We start from the raw sequence: 16,981 nt of genomic DNA, 5'->3' as shown, positions 1-16,981 counted from the left end.
GAAGAAAGAAAAGGAGGAGGGGAATCAGAGAGTGGTGATGGGCAGATATGGAGATAGATAAATAGATAGATAGATAGATATACTTTATTGATCCTGAGGGAAATCGGGTTTCATTACAGCCGCACCAAACAAGAATAGAGCATAAGTATAGCAGTACAAAAACCACAAACAATCAAACAACAAAATGGAAACTATGCCAGATGGAAATAAGTCCAGGACCAGCCAATTGGCTCAGGGTGTCTGACCCTCCACGGGAGGAGCTGCAAAGTTCGATGGCCACAGGCAGGAACGACCTCCCGTGCCGCCAGTGTTGTATCTCGGTGGAATATGGCTGAAGTCCAACAGCAAAAAGTTCAATATCCGGTCTACAAACTCGTTCCTCGATCGTAATATGACTCGGATTGCACCATCCGTTGTTAACCAGAACAGTAAGCACCCAACTCCTTTACGCTTACCGCTGTCAGTGCACTTCCGGTCAGCCCGAATGGGGTAATGTGAGAGAGGTAAATGGTAAAGGCGGGGAGGGGTATTACCAGAAGTTTGAGAACTCGATGTTCATGCCATCAAGTTGGAGGCTACCCAAATGGAATATAAGATGTTGCTCCTCCAACCTGAGTGTGGCCTCATCACAACAGTGGAGGAGGCCATGGACTGACGTAACAGAATGGGAATGGGAAGTGGAATTAAAATGGGTGGACACTGGAGATCCCACTTTTTCTGGCAGACGGAATGTAAGTGATCGGCGAAGCGCTCTCCCAATTTATGTTGGGTCTCATTGATATACAGGAGGCCACACTGGGAGCAGCAGATACAGTAGATGATCCCAACAGACTCACAGGTGAAGTGTCGCTTCACGTGGAAGGACTGTTTGGGGCCCTAAGTGGTAGTGAGGGAGGAAGTGTAAGAACAGGTGTGGCACTTTTTCCACTTGCAAGGATAAATGCCAGGACGAAGGTCAGTGTGAAGGGGTGAACAGACAAAGAAGTCACGTAGGAACCAATCCCTGCGGAAAGCAGGAAGTGTGGGGTGGGGGAAGCGGAAGGTATGCTTGGTGGCGGGATCCCGCTAGTAGCCATAGATTTAGGGTGAGAAAGATTTAGCTGTGATCTGACAGAGGATAATGAGTATATGGAATGAGCTGCCAGAAGTGGTTGAGGCAGGTGTCATTTTAGAAGCATATGCACAGCTTCACGGAGGGGCAGAGTTTAGAGGCAATTGGGCCAAATGCAGGAAATTGGGACGAGCTAGGCAGGCGCAGTGGTCAGCATTAACTGGTTGGCCGAAGAGCCTATATTCATGCTGCATACTCTGTGATCCTAAGATTCAAAGAACAAAACCAGTCTACCTTTTGATGCACCACGGTGGAGTTGAGGCAAATACTAATGTCACATTGCTTTTGCTTTTATCTGCAGAACACAAATATTTCAGCTGTGAAGACAGAGGTCCCTGAAACCAAAGCTGCCAATACAGACCATCATGAATCTATCCAAACAGATCATGGGGAAACAGAAGAAGGAACCAAAAAGAAAAAGACCAAGGATATTAAAACAAGTCAAGCATTCGGGGAGAAGTCCAATTTATTCCATGAAGATGAAGTGCCTTCAAGCCCAGACAAACAGCTTTTCCTGAGATTTCAGAAGTATGAGTGTAATCAGAAGAAAATCTCCCAAATTTTGGAATTCTGGGACAGAGTGCACGGAACCGTTGTTCTCCCACCATCTGAGGACGGCCAGAGTGCAGGAGAGGAGCAGCCTGTCCCCTCCAGCAAAAAGGGAAAGAAAGATCGACACGAGAAGCTGGAGAAAGAGAGGGCTGAGAGGGAAAGAGCAGAGAAAGATCGACTAGGGAAGGAGAAGGCTGAGAAAGAACGACTGGAAAAGCTCAGAGAGGAGAAAACTATCAGTTCTCCACAGTCTGATGGAGAAACTGTGGAAAGTACAGAGAAGGAAGAAAGTATTGGAGTGCCTCAGGTCAGGGTGTCTGTGAATGATCCAGAGGAAAATATTGGGAAAACAATCCTAGACAGTGGCAAAATACCATCAGTAGAAGAGGTATTGTTACAAGCAGTGCTCCTAATGCATAATATGGTACTTTAACTTGGGGTTCCTGAAACTGGTTTTGAACCAGATGTGTAAGGCTCAAGGCAAAGCTTCATGCTAACCACTTCTCCAAATCTTTTGCCTGCTGCCAACCCATGCCTTTTCTGCTGGAAGTTAGGCATGCAAAAAAATGCTTCTGGATAATGAATGGTCAAGGAAGATTACAAAAAAAAGTTGTTATTTTAATATGAAATAGGAACTGTAATAGGTCATACATTGATGTAGTCTGCTCCTTCATTCAATATTTTGGTACTTGCTTCACTTTCTTGCCCTATCTCTGTAACACTTAGGGATGTTTGGAGAAAATGGGCAAGGATGGGATATAATGTAGGAAAATGAAATAAGTGAAAACAGAAAGGCACAGAGTGGAAGGTATTTGTGTTCAGATGGCTCTGGGGGGTTCTGGGAGTTACAATACAGATACAACAAGTGGTTAGAATGGCTTGTTGGCCTTTACTGCAAGAGGATGTAAATATTAGATCAGAAATGTCCTGTTCGAGGGACAACCTCTGCAATATTGTGTGCACTTCCCCAGGTTTGTCATATGAGGAAATTTTAATGAGATCAAGTTAAACTGTCTTGAATTTGGATGAAAAAGATGTGATCTCAGGGAATATACAAAATTCTTAAAGGGACTTGATGTGAATTGATGTTTCTTGTCCATTCAGTTCTATTGGTTGTCCCCATGTCTTCAGTCCCTTGCTGTTCACTTGCCAGTTCATAATTGTTTGCTGCAGCTTGCATGCTACACTGTATGAGGATGTCCCACTTCCTCTGCTCTTGCTTTCATACATCACGTGAACCTGAAGAGAGATTGGGTCAACAGAGTGAGTTGAGGTCAATGTTGATATTACCTGAAGTAAAAAGATGTTCAGTACAGAGGCCAAAAGAGGAAATTGAGAAAGTGTAGCTTTAGATGTCTTGTATTAACCTTTTTTTCCACATTGTGTTGAAGCTCTTGCAATTTCCTTCCTTTTGCTTGCTTTTTCTTAGATTATATTTGCTTTTCCTTTGTCAATGTTTCATTGACATTTTGCTGGGTTCAACAACTCTTGCTGTCCTTTGTTTTTCTACTCTTTTTTTGGTAAGATAACGAAGCTTATTATCTAACACCAACTCCTTCAGGTAGTCATGATCAGCACATTACTGGTGCACAGGAAGAAGGCAACCTCTGTGTGTGCATGCATTTATGTCCTTGAAAGTGGTGAAGGGCACACAAAAAAAGCAGAGAAGTTGTGATGAAAATCCTTTTGTACAATGACTTCCATTTCTAGTTGTTGCACCTGGAAAGGGTTGAAGTGTCCAGAGAGGATCTGGGGAAAACTTACCAGAATGATTCCAATGAGGAAGGATTTCAGTTCCCAGGTTAGACTGGGGGAATCTGGGGTTTTGTTAGAATAACAATTATGAAATTTGTTGGTAGGTTATAAAATCATGACTGGTACAAATAGAGCAAACTTATATTCACTGGTTGCTATAAATTGCCTGTACGTGAGTGGTAGAATGTGGGGAGAGTTGATGGGAACATGGGGAGAATAAAACAGGACTAATGTAGGATTAGTTTAAACAGATGATGGTTGGTGTGGACACTGGGCTGAAGGGCCTGCTTCCTTGGTGTGTCTCCTGATGACTGTGGAAAATTGATGCAAACAAAATAGAAGTTCACTGGATACTATCTGAGAAATTTAAGGCCAAAATATAAAGAGGTAAATGGACTCCCTTTTTGAGAATTGTTAGGATCTGGAGCTTATTATCTGTATTGCTGGTTTTCTGCCATCCCTTGCAGTACAGTTCCCTACTCCATTATATAGCTTACAGCTTAGACCTTCATAAGCACTCCAGGTGGAATAATTTATATACCAGTGAGGAGAGAAATAGGGAATGGGTTAATGGGATAGTTGTACAAGGAATGTCAGTAGTTTCCTGTGCCATAACTGTTCAGTGATTCAGTTCTGTGAAACTGCATTTTGACAGCACTGTTTTCATAATCTTGGCATAGCTCTCCAGAACTTGGTTCAAGCGGTTTGTCACTGATTAGGGCCATTATTTTCTTCATTATTTCTACTTTGCTTGCATCAATTTTCCAGAGAGTCATCAGGAGACACACCAAGGAAACAGCCCAGTGTCCACACCAACCATCATCTATTTAAACTAATCCTACATTAAGCCTGTTTTATTCTCCCCATGTTCCCATCAACTCTCCCAATATTCTACCACTCACATAGAGGCAATTTACATCAACCAATAGGCCCATCAATCCACACTTCATGAAGGTGTGGGTGAAAACCAGAGCACCAGGACGAACTCTATGGGGCATCAAAGAGAACGTGCAGACTCCACACAGACAGTACTGGGGGTCAGGATTGAACCCAGGTCTCTGGAATGCTGTTACTACACCATGAAGTATTTAAAACCTTGTTCTGCATCTATTCTGATCCTCTCTTGTAAATAATAATGCAAATTATTTATCCAACAAGGCCACCATGCTATAATTTTCAGTTGTCTTTAAGTCAAAGTTGAGTTTGTCATCGTGTACACAAGTACATGTATGCACAGGTGCAATGAAAATAGACTTGCAGCAGCATCACAGGCATATACCATCAGATACACAACATTCATAAAAAAACAAATCAAACAAATTACAGTACACACAAGTTTTACAAGGAAGGACAGTCCATTTTAGTGAAAGTAGTATTGCTAAACTGTGGTAAAAATACCAGAAGTACTGTAATATTATACAGTAATGGGTGCACATTCACACTGTCCAGAAAGTGATGGTAGTGTTACACAGCTTTGCACAGGGTGTCCACAATAGCAGGGTGTGGTAAACAGAGCTACACAGAGCTTAAACAGAACTCTGGTAAACAGAGGTTAATAACAGTCTAAAGGGAGGGAGTTATCACTTCGCCAGCTATAGGCTGACTCATTATAAAGCCTAGTAGCTGAGGTTAACAATGACCTCACATAGCTCTCTTTGTCTTGGTTTACTACTGAAAGTGCTCCTCTGTTCAGCCAAGGTGGCATCATTGTCCAGATTTGCCAGGATTTTCTGTAGGGTTTTTTTGTCTTCCACAGCCCCCAGTTTATCCAGTTTGACTTACGTAACAGAGCCAGCCTTTCTAATCAGTGTATTGAGCTTGTTGGCATCACCTGTGTTGATACCATTGCCCCAGCACTCCACCATGTAGAAGATTGTACTGTTGCCACCAGACTGGTAGAACATGTGAAAGAGAGGCCTGCATACCCCAAAGGACCTCAGTCTCCTCAGGAAGTAGAGGTGACTCTGGACTTTCTTGTGCAGAGCCTCAGTGTTGGTTTTCACTCAAGTCTGTCATCTAGGTGCACACCCAGGTACCTGTAGGTCCTCACCACATCCATGTACTCACCATCAATATTGCAGGCTTAGTCTTCCTAAAGTCCATCACCATCCCCTTTGTCTTACTGACGTTGAGCAGCAGATGATTCAGCTTGCACCATTTGACAAAGTCCTCCACCAGGCCCTGTGTTCTTCTTCTTCTTTTTTGTTTTATGGCGGTTGGCAACCAGTTTTTCAGTGCATTGCCGCCACCTGCTAGACTTGTGGTGTTCCAACGAAATATGTCCTGGAGTTCTCTACTTTAGACAATCTAGTTCAGCCTGCAGTTCTCTATTAGCATCACTCTGTAGTTGCAATTCCTCGTGAATGCTTAATGCTCTCATTAGATAATGCCGCAAACTGCTAGTCTTCCCTAATTATGTCAGATGTTTTCATGTAGTTGCATTACCTCAGTTACATTGATTTCATCTACATCACTTGTGAGACTAAAATCGTCTTGTTAAAGAATAGTAATTATCGCACATTATACTTTTAAAATTGCTGTTTTTCCAAGTCTATCTGCTTTTTCAGGTTTTCCTTTTCTTGGATCGTAGCCTGCAGTTGTTTACTGAGACCTTGGAGTTCTTCTTCATTTGCTTCCATGTTTTCATTTTATAACCTGAATGTAGATAATTCACTTTGCAACAAATTCCTTTTCCTTTTTTATCCTTGTAATAATTTCCTCCATTTTCCAATCTCTTTCCAGCTCACCATTGTACTTGTCGGGTACGTCTTTGTTGTTAGAGTTCTGCACAATTACCCTGGGCTTCAACCATAAAATCTGAGGACTTTCCTTAAATTCTGAAACACTTCTTAAATTCTTGACCATTTGTGATAAATATACTGCCATTAAGATTCCATCTCCCCTGCCTGTGAACTGTTGGATCCTCCATTCAGCGTTTATTTGACTTCTTCCCACCTAATTCCTTTAATACCAAGATACTTTTCTGCAGACTTGACGATAATTTTAATTTTCTCAGTTCTTCTGCTTGTTTGCGCTGAACAATTAATTGCATCCACCATAAAAAGCACAGACTCCTTTCTACTCATTAAGTGTATCCATATTTTTCATATTACAGCCCTCACAATTCACCAGTTTATTATTCCCCGTATTCATTTCCTTGACAGCTTTTTTTCCATCAAATTCTTTCGCTGCCTCTGCATAACTGATTCCTTGAGTTACTTTAACATGTTGTATCTCAGCCGCCTTCTTGCTATAAGTGCACCCTCGATAAGCTGCGCTGTGTTCCTCGCCACAATTGCAGCATTTCAGCCCAGCGCCCGCTTCACATTTCCCATATTCATGTTCTCCAGCGCATCTCCCACATCTTTGTTTTCCTCTGCAGACCTCCGCAATATGCCCGAATTTCTGACATTTATAGCATCTTAAAGGCGGTGGTATATATATTCTAACTGCATAACACATATACCCTAAGTAAACGTTAGTTGCAATCTCTCTTCATCAAAGTTAATCATTACCGATAAACTATCACACTTTTTCCCCGTTTCTCGTCACTTTCAAACGTTTGGCCTCAATAATTTTTGCTCCTTTTATGTTCTGTTTAATCTCATCCATAGTAACTTCTATTGGTATCCCCGAAATAACTCCTCTAGTCCACTTTCTATTGTTGGGTATTGAGCATTGTACTTCTTTGCCATCTATTTTACTTAATCTCATCACTTTGCCTTGCTGAGCACTATCCCGACAAATCACTAATAGCGATCCATTTTGTAAAATCTTTGCTCCTTTAATCTCGCCTATAATTTTGTTGAGCATCTTCGTCAAATGAATTGGGTTCCACTCACCAAATGACACCCCGTCTTCACTTAGTTTTATAGTTGCTTTAATCTCATCTTCTTTCCATTGTTTTGCTGTCCTGCTTTGATCATCCGCTGACTGCTCAGAGTTTGACATCCCGTAGCTCTGCTTTCTTTTCTTACTCTTTCCATTCTGATCCTCTTTCCCACCGACCTCCATCTCTAGTTCATTTCCACTTCCGTCAAAAACTTCCTTCAACAGCTTGGCTCTTTCCTTGATGTTCTCTCTCTCTGCCATTTTCCAGTCACAACTCGACTCTCTCTTTCCACAACCACCAGCCACCGCACAACCAGCCACACCAGGCCCTGCATTCATCCTCCTGTCCTCCCTTTCTACATCCAACTATTGCTGAGTCATCAGAGAATTTCTGCAGATGACATCATGACTCAACGTTGTATCTGAAGTAAACAGGAAGGGAGCTGATACAGTCCCCTGTGGGGACCCCAGTGCTGCCTATAACCACGTCTGACCCAAAGCTCTGAAGCCACACAAACTGTGGTCTGCTGGCCAGGCAGTCCATCGTCCAGGATACAATGGAAGTGCCAAACTGCACTGAGCGGGGCTTTTCCCTCAGCAGTGAGGTCCGTATGGTATTGAAGGCACAAGAACGTTCAAAAAACATGATCCTCACAGTGCTGCCCTGCTTATCCAAATGGGAGTAGGCTGTGTTCAGCAGGTAGATGACAGCATTGTTGGCTCCAATGTGCCCCTGGTAGACAAACTGCAGGGGCTCAAGGTCCATTCTGACCACTGACCAGAGGTGAGCCAGGCCCAGCCTCTCTAGGGTCTTCATGATGTGCAAGGTTAGGGCCACTGGACAGTAGTATTTAAAGACTTTCGGTCAGCCTTTCTTGGGTACTGGGACCACACACGCTGTTTTCCTCACAGTCGAGGTCCTTTCCACGCTGAAGCTCAGATTGAAGATGTGCTAGAGAACTCCACACAGCTGTTCAACACCCCTCTAGGACCCTGGGATTCACACCAATGCTTTGCAGTGTCTGAGTTTCGCCAGAGCCCTTCTCACTTGCTCAGGAGTGAAGGTGAGTCCATAATGACTGGGGAGTTGGTAGAAGGTGGGGGCTGAGGGAGGTGAAGATTGGGACGATAGCAGTCGGTATGTGGATGTGGGGATGGTAGGTGCAAGGCAAGGAAGGTGTGTAGACAATGATACCTGTTCCCCGATTCCTACTGACCACCTTTTTTTCTTGAGATAATTGTGGATGAGTCTGCCTGCTGTGCCTAAGTCTAGAATTTTAGTAGCTGATTCACATTTCATTGATCTATATTATGTACAGGAGTTGCACAATACTTACTATTAGTTCACTGTTAATTCTGTTTTATCTATATCTATTATTCATAAGTCTTTTATCTTAAAAGTCCTTTAACTCATATCTCTTTATTTAATATTTATTTATACTAGATTCTTGTCAGTAAAATTCTGGATCTTTTTGTAGTCATTATCATACTTACAACAGTTTGTATTCATGCATGATCTTTAATAGCTAATGTGCAGTCCAATACAAATTTTATCAAAGTTTTGCATTGAACTGTCTAAGAAGGTGTCAGAATAGATGGCCAAAAGAAAGTTTTTTTTGGGAGCATCTTAAAGAACAGAAAAGAGAAGCATTAAAGAGCAATTCCTGAGCTCAAAGATTTGGCATCTCAAAGCCTAGTTACCAGTTACAGCCAGAGATGATCGAGAGGTCAGGCTTAGTGCTGTGCTGATGCATCAGTGCTGTCTGGGGGAGACCGCACAGATCAAGATGAAGTTTGATGTCAGGAAATGTGGAGGAGGCTTGGCCCAAAACCAGAGCAGCAGAGACAAATTTAACCGTGAGCAATAGCTTTAATAATCAACTTCAAAACAGCAAGCCACAATAGGCCACAAAACAAGAGAGAACAGAAACTAAACTCACAGGCTTTAAAGTAACTGAAAGCTAGGAGCAACGGGTTCAGGCTGGCTGGTTCAATGTGTGAAGAAGGACTGCGGATGAGAGCTGGTTTAAATAAACTGCAGGTGATGAGTTGGAAACCAGTGGCAGGTGATTCCTGTTAGCTGGGTGGAGACTGGGAGGTGCCTGCCTGTGCAGGCCTGACGGTGAAGCATTGCAGAAAGTTCTCCATTTGATGATTAGCTCTTTCTGACTGACTGCTGGTCAGCGGATGATAGGCAGAGAAGAATCTTATTGAGGTGTAGAAGAAGGAGCAGAAGGCTCCCCAGAAGCAAGAGATTGTGGGCCCATCCGACACAATGTCCCGAGGGAAACAGTGGAGGCGAAGTACATGTTGGAGAACCGGGTCTACCTTCTCAGTGCTGACAGAAGTTTAATGATGTGAGCCACCTTGGAGAACTGGTCCACCACTGTCATGGGCACCATGGCTCCACTGGAAGGTGGCAAACCCATGATGAGATGGGATCATGTGTATCGAGGGACGGGTAGGGTATGCAAGAGCCTAAAAGGCTGCTGGTTGAGGAATTGGACTGCACACAGTGAGTGCAGGCAGCGATAAACTGGCACACATCTGTGATCATAGTGGGCTACCAGATTCAGCAGCACAGAAATCTACAATCTCCATCATGCACCCCGATGGCTGGAAAGCGGTGAGGAGTGGGCCCACAGCTGCTGGCATGTACATGTATTTGTCAGGTGTGTCATGGAGCAGGTCCTGGCAGATCTGGTTCTCAAGATGCAAGGATGGAATGATGGGCTGAGGATTGGTTTCAGTTCAGCTGGGTCCAGTTTGGTAATAGGGCATTGCCTTTTTGTTCTGGGACCTGGTCGGTAACAGCTTGAGCATATAGATATTAAGAAAGAGGATGTGCTGGAGCTTTTGGAAAGCATCAAGTTGGATAAGTCTCCGGGACCAGACGAGATGTACCTCAGGCTACTGTGGAAGGCGAGGGAAGAGATTGCTGAGCCTCTGGTGATGATCTTTGCATCATCAATAGGGACGGGAGAGGTTCTGGATGATTGGAGGGTTGCAAATATTGTTCCCTTATTGAAGAAAGGGAGTGCAGATAGCCCAGGAAATTATAGACCAGTGAGTCTTACTTCAGTGGTTGGTAAGTTGATGGAAAAGATCCTGAGAGGCAGGATTTATGAACATTGGGAGAGACATAATATGATTAGGAATAGTTAGAATGACTTTGTCAAAGGCAGGTTGTGCATTACAAGCCTGAGTGAATTTTTTGAGGATGAGACTAAACACATCGATGAAGGAAGAGCAGTAGATGTAGTGTATATGGTTTTCAGCAAGGCATTTGATAAGGTACCCCATGCAAGGCCTATTGAGAAAGTAAGGAGGCATGGGATCCAAGGGGACATTGCTTTATGGATCCAGAACTGGCTTGCCCACAGAAAGCAGAGTAGACAGGTCATATTCTGCATTGAGGTCAGTGACCAGTGGTGTGCCTCAGGGATCTGCTCTGGGACCCCTTCTCTTCATGATTTTTATAAATGACCTGGTTGAGGAAGTGGAGGGATGGATTAGTAAATTTGCTGATGACACAAAGGTTGGGGGTGTTGTGGATAGTGTGGAGGGCTGTCAGAGGTTACAGCGGGACATTGATAGGATGCAAAACTGGACTGAGAAGTGGCAGATGGAGTTCAACCCAGATAAGTGTGAGGTGGTTCATTTTGGTAGGTCAAATGTGATGGCAGAATATAGTATTAATGGTAAGACTCTTGGCAGTGTGGAGGATCAGAGGGATCTTGGGGTCTGAGTCCATAGGACACTCAAAGCTGCTGCGCAGGTTGACTCTGCGGTTAAGAAGGCATACGGTGCATTGGCTTTCATCAACCGTGGGACTGAATTTAGGAGCCAATAGGTAATGTTGCAGCTATATAGGACCCTGGTCAGATCCCACTTGGAGTACTGTGCTCAGTTCTGGTCGCCTCACTACAGGAAGGATGTGGAAACCATAGGAAGGGTGCAGAGGAGATTTACAAGGATGTTGCCTGGATTGGGGAGCATGCCTTATGAGAGTAGGTTGAGTGAACTTGACCTTTTCTCCTTGGAGCGGCGGAAGTTGAGAGATGACCTGATAGAGGAGTATAAGATAATGAGAGGCATTGATCGTGTGGATAGTCAGAAGCTTTTTCCTGGGGCTGAAATAGCTAACACGAGTGGACATAGTTCTAAGGTGCTTGGAAGTAGGTACAGAGGTAATGTCAGGGGTAAGTTTTTTTTTAAATGCGGAGAGTGGTGAGTGCATGGAATGGGATGCGGGCAACAGTGGTGGAGGCAGATACAATAGGGTCTTTTAAGAAACTCCTGGATAGGTATATGGAGCTTAGAAAAATAGAGAGCTATGGGAAACCCTCGGTAATTCTATAGTAAGTACATGTTTGGCACAGCATTGTGGGCCGAAAGGCCTGTATTGGGCTGTAGGTTTTCTGTTTCTATGTTTCTATGAGATGGTGGAGTTGAATTGCTCGGAGAAGGCAGCCCAGTGAGCCTCATGTAGGTTGAGTAGGCAGGCTTGTTGTACGGATATAATGTTCTGGTAGTCAGTCCAGATCAGGAAGGGCTCTGGGTTCCTATCAGCCAATGTAACCATTCCTCCAAGCCACATTTAATGGCAAGAAGCTCCATTTCCTTCTCCATGATGGTGCTGTGCAGAGCAGAAATGCATGATAAGGTGACAAGAGTGTGTCTTCCTGTCTGGTCCTTGCTGGGCATGGATGACCTGACCCCAGTGCCTATGTCAGGTGCGTTCATCTCTACCACAAAAGGTCCATAGGGGCTCGGATGATGAAGAATGGGAGCAGTGGTGAAGCGTCTTTTAAGCGCAAAGGTCTGTCTCACAGCAGCAGTCGAGGTTATCAGTGAAGAAGATGATTTGGTCAGGGAGGTGCGAGTGATTTTCTTGATGAAATGGCAGTAGAAGTTGGAGAAGCCCATGAAGTGCTGTAGCTGTTTGAGGGAGCACCATCAGGGCCATTCAACAACTGCACACACTTTTTCTGGGTCTATGGTTACGACTTGGCATGAAAGAACATAACTCAAGAAGGAAATGGCTGGGGTGTGCAAATGACATTTCTCCAACTTGCAGTACAATTGGTTTTTGAGAAGATGCTGAAGGACTGAATGGACATGACAGATGTGGTCTTGTGGTCCTTGGAAAAGATGAGAATGTCATTGAGGTAGACAAACACATACCTGTGTAGCATGTCTCGGAGGATCTCATAAATGAAAGCATGGATAATGACTGGACTGTTGTAAAGTCCAAAAGATATCGCCAAGTATTCATAGTGGCCAGTGGGTGTTATGAATCCCATCTTCCACTCATCTCCCTGACAAGTGCAGTTCAGGGTGTACACACTTTGTAGATTCAGTTTGGTCAAGATCTGCTCCCCGTGGAGTGTTTCAAATGAGTTGTCCATCAAGGGAAGAGGATAGCGATTCTTAATGATGAATATTTTGAGTCCACAGTAGATAATACAGGGACGGAGATCTCCATCCTGCACCGGCTGGGGATTGAAATAGTCAAATTAACCTGTGCTGTGGCACTTTGGCAACATAGTCATGCATGGTTAGGATCTCAGGAGGGGAGAGGGAGATCAGACAATCTCAGGGAGTGATGGTGCCTAGGAAGAGATCGATCACGCAGTTGTGTGATCTATGAGGCAGCAGGGTACTGGTTTCCTTTTTACTGAAGGTGATGGCTAAGGCATGGTATTTATGGAAGTTCGGTGAGGGTGAGGGTTTCCTCTGTCCATGGATTTATGGGTTGAAATCTACTGAGGTTGCAGGCCAGTGGTCTGGTGAGTAGGTCCCCAACTCAGCAGTGAACCAGGTAACCAGGTGAAGTGAGAGTCGTGAGTGGAGAGCCACACTAGATGAGCCACACTAGATGAAAGGATTGTTGGGTGAGTTGATAAGGAGAAATTAGTTGGACTCTCCATTGCTCACGCGCATGTTCTGAACAACTCAGGCCCCAGGGATGTCCGTTAATGGCCATAATGCAGAAGGGATGAGAAATAGGCTTGGTAGGGGGTCCAAGAGCACAAAGAGTCTGGTCTAGAAAGTTGCCTGCTGCACCGGCATCCACGAGAGTCTCCTATGTGCACAGAGTCATCGGGAAGTGGAAGAAGACAGAGAAAGTGTGTTGGCTGTGGTGCTGTAATTAGAGACCGGGGGGAACTTAATCAGATAGAAGGCCCCTCGCTCTTCCTGGAGGTGCTGTGTTCAGCATTTGCTTCATAGGTGATCAGTAAACACACAAGTTGCTTCTCCACCGATGCTCGTAGTCTTTGTGTGGTTATGCGAGCTCTCCCTACCTACATGAGCTCTGGAGGCATGGATGATGAAGGTCCTGCGGTCTGAAATTGTTCTGGAAACAGAACTGGGGTTCTGACTCATGACCTGGAAGGTAGTTCCATAAGATTCTTGTCTATTTGAAGGGCCGGAGTGATGGGGTTTTGAGGTTGACAAGATAGACAACTCATCCTTCAAGTGCTCTGAGAGACCACGATAAGTCAGCACGCTTCTGCGATCCAGCTGCACTTCACCGCAAGGGTCCTGAATTCAATGATGTAATCCTGTACCGAACGTGAGCCTCGTATTGGATCCACTGTCCACCTTCCACTTGCCAGATGGTCAAAAACCCACTGCATCCCAGCAGTGAATTTCTCATATTTATTGCAAATAGTGGTTTCATTGTCCCAGTTAGCAGCTGCCTTGATCTGTGCTCACCCAGTCAAGAGAGAGATACAAAGACAATTTTAGCTTGGTCCGTAGAATACAGAGATTGTTTGAGCTCACACTATAAGATCCACTGGAACAGGAAGTTGTGGCATCGGGTTGGGGATCTATTGAAGCATTTGGGTACAGGAATCCAGAGATTAGAGGGAGGAGGTTGACTGTTGCAGGGTTATTGTATAGAGCGGAGAGTTGGAAAAGAGTAGCAAGCAGATGGTCAATTGTTTCCTGCTGCTTCTGGATCATGCGCTCAGGTGGATGGATGACTTCCTTAGGTGAGCATACTTTGCTGGGTCAATCGATGGTTCACCCATTCCGTTAGGAAATGTAGAGGAGGGTTGATCCAAGCACAGAGCAGCAAAGACAGTTTAATGGTGAACAATAACTTTAGGAATCAACTACAAAATATTAAGCCATGGGTCAAAAAACAGATGGTAAACTCACGTGCAACAAGTTAACTGAAGATTAGGAACAACTTTGAAACTGGTTGATTCAGTGGGTGAAGAAGGACTGCGGATGAGAGCAGGGTTTAAATGGGCTGCAGGTGATGAGTTGGAAATGGACAGCAGGTGATTCCTGCTAGCTGGGTGGAGACTGGGAGAATCCTGCCTGTGCAGGCCTGACTCTTGAAAGCAAGGACAAGAACTTAAAAAATAAGAGATGGGTGCTGCTGATTTTGAACCAACCTGCGGCCACTGGGGACTGCTGATACTGGAATCTGGGCAAGTAGAACTGGGGCTACTGGGGACTGCTGATGCAAGAATCTGGAGCAACGATCTGCTGGAGGAACTCAGCAGGTTTGGCAACATCTGTAGGGCAAAGAAACTGAAAGTTTTGGTTTGAAACCCTGTTTCAGGGCTAATAGAACAAACAGTACTGGGTGCAAGTCTGGACATAAACTTCAAAGTTTTGATTGAATTTAAATATAGAGATTAAAGCAAGGAAGGGAGATAATGGAATGCTCAGCAGATTAAGTTAGATAGGCAGAGTCACCTGGTAATATGTAAGTGACATTAGTTATGTCATGCTTACATCAGCTAAAAGAATATCCAGGTCACATGAAACACTAAGGTCATGAATGGTCTCGTTCTGTTTCTGACAGATCTTGGGGAGATGGGTGGAGTCTGTGGTGGAGGAATAGATTTCAATCATTCTAGTATTCAGTTGGGGGAACTCAGTGTTGACATTCTGACATTTTAGAGACAGTGAGGAGACAAAGGGGAGCTGTGGTGAAGTCGAGCTAGATGTCATGTACATAAAGTGTTGTTATGTTACTTGATGATTCAAGTAGATGTGAAATGCGGAAGTGTTACAGTAAATGCAGCATTACAAGCATGAAGAGAAGCTATCCGAAATAATTTTCTGGATGCTACCAGATGAAAAAAGATACCAGAGACTTCTCCTGCATTGAATATGAGGGCAGATTGGGAAGGATGAACAGGTTTAAGCAAAGTCATGTTGAACATCATTATTGTTTTCATCTGTGATTTTAGATTGATTTTATATTTATACCTGATTGGAGGGATTCAGGTCATGGGAAGAATAGGGGTGATAGATATGACGGTTTAAAGGGTTCAGTGGGCAGCAGGAAGCTGAGAGTGATAAGTTGTTTACAGAGTCAAAGGGATTGAGGTCTGATGAAAGCCGATTTGAAGAAACCAGAGTGGTGTTAGTGGAGGAGAGTCTCTACTAAGGCTAATGGAAAGACTGTTGAGGGAGAAATTGGACTTCATGGAAAGATGGGTTTGGAGAAGACATCAATGAGCGAAATCAGCAGATCCACCAGACAGAAATATGACCCTGGGATCTGGGAGTAGGGGAACCAGGGAGGTTTGTCCCCGTGTCCTGGGGAAGTCAGGAAAATGCAGACGCTGAAGGTCACTGTCTCGGGAGCAAAGCTAACCATCAGCACCTCCCACTTGATGTGGACCAGGAAGAGAGATTTTTATTGATTCTGTAGGAAAGGAATTCAGTCTGAGGTTGTCTTGAGTTCCTGACTGTTGAGAGATTTGGGTAGGCAAGAATAGGACCTAATGGAGTTTTATGAGGTCCATGCTGATCTAGCACTGAATGGCTGAACCCATTATCTGCTGTCTCTGTGTCAGGTTTAAGGCTCCTTTCTCTGAAGTGTTGTCCAAAACACACCTGCAAAGTACCCATGGGCTAATCTGGGAGCTTTACTGTTAGCTCATGTTGTGACCATGTTGTTTCTTGGGTTGTTGTTGTTGTGTCTTTGTCCATATCTGTGCTATCTGACACTCCTCATCCTTCCTGCATTGTTCTCAATAAAAATGGGCCTTTGGTGTATTATATTTTTGTGAACCTGTTGTTTTGCCTTAGCCAGTGTTGTCTTCCACCTGCCTTCCTCGATGCACCATCCTGCGCCTCTCTACTTTTGCTCCAAGATCCTCTTCTGAAGTATTCCGCTGATCAACCATCATCCCTTTCTCTGTTTATGTCCCTTAGTCCTCCTATTTTGCTCCTTTTGTGCGGTGTTGTATTTATGTTCAGTATTACCACTTTCACCACTTTTATATTTTTTGCTGTTCGACATCCAGGGAAGCTCTGTTTTTTTCCCTACATGTGTTCAGCTCTTCCTTCCCTCAATGCCCTCTACAAGCTGTGGTCCTTGATCTACTATTTATGTCCTATGGCTTTAACTGTATGTATTTTCTTGATCTCTGTGTAAGAACCTCATTGCAGCCGCTGTGCTTTCATGCTGCTCAATCCCCTTCCTAGACCTGTGCTGTCTCTGAGCCTTCTGTCATGCACAGGTTGTGTTTATGCTCCTTCTTATAATCTCCAATTCTTCCTAAGCCTGGGCTGGAATTTCTCTTCTACATCTTCTTTCCGTGCTGTGCTGCAACTATTTTCCCTACCAGTTTCACCATGCTTGATCGGTGATTATGTGCCTTTGGCTTCCAATAACATTGTTTCAATGTCTATTTTGTGATACTTGACCGAATGTTTTTTGAAACCATCGATGTCATCTGTCTCCATCAA

At 44.2% G+C, this 16,981-nt stretch overlaps 1 protein-coding gene across 8 annotated transcripts in view; it reads left to right on the top strand.

The window, feature by feature from the left end:
* hydin (HYDIN axonemal central pair apparatus protein) overlaps positions 1-16,981 on the top strand; it is a 981,559-nt gene that overhangs the window by 683,949 nt on the left and 280,629 nt on the right. For all 8 annotated transcript variants that reach the window (XM_072279252.1, XM_072279251.1, XM_072279249.1 and 5 more), the window contains one exon: positions 1,413-2,051. In XM_072279252.1, the coding sequence (XP_072135353.1) occupies positions 1,413-2,051 (639 nt within the window). The remainder of the gene's footprint in view (positions 1-1,412; positions 2,052-16,981) is intronic.

Source organism: Mobula birostris, chromosome 15, assembly GCF_030028105.1.
Source record: "Mobula birostris isolate sMobBir1 chromosome 15, sMobBir1.hap1, whole genome shotgun sequence".
NCBI lineage: Eukaryota > Metazoa > Chordata > Chondrichthyes > Myliobatiformes > Myliobatidae > Mobula > Mobula birostris.
This window is presented reverse-complemented; position numbering and strand designations above follow the sequence as displayed.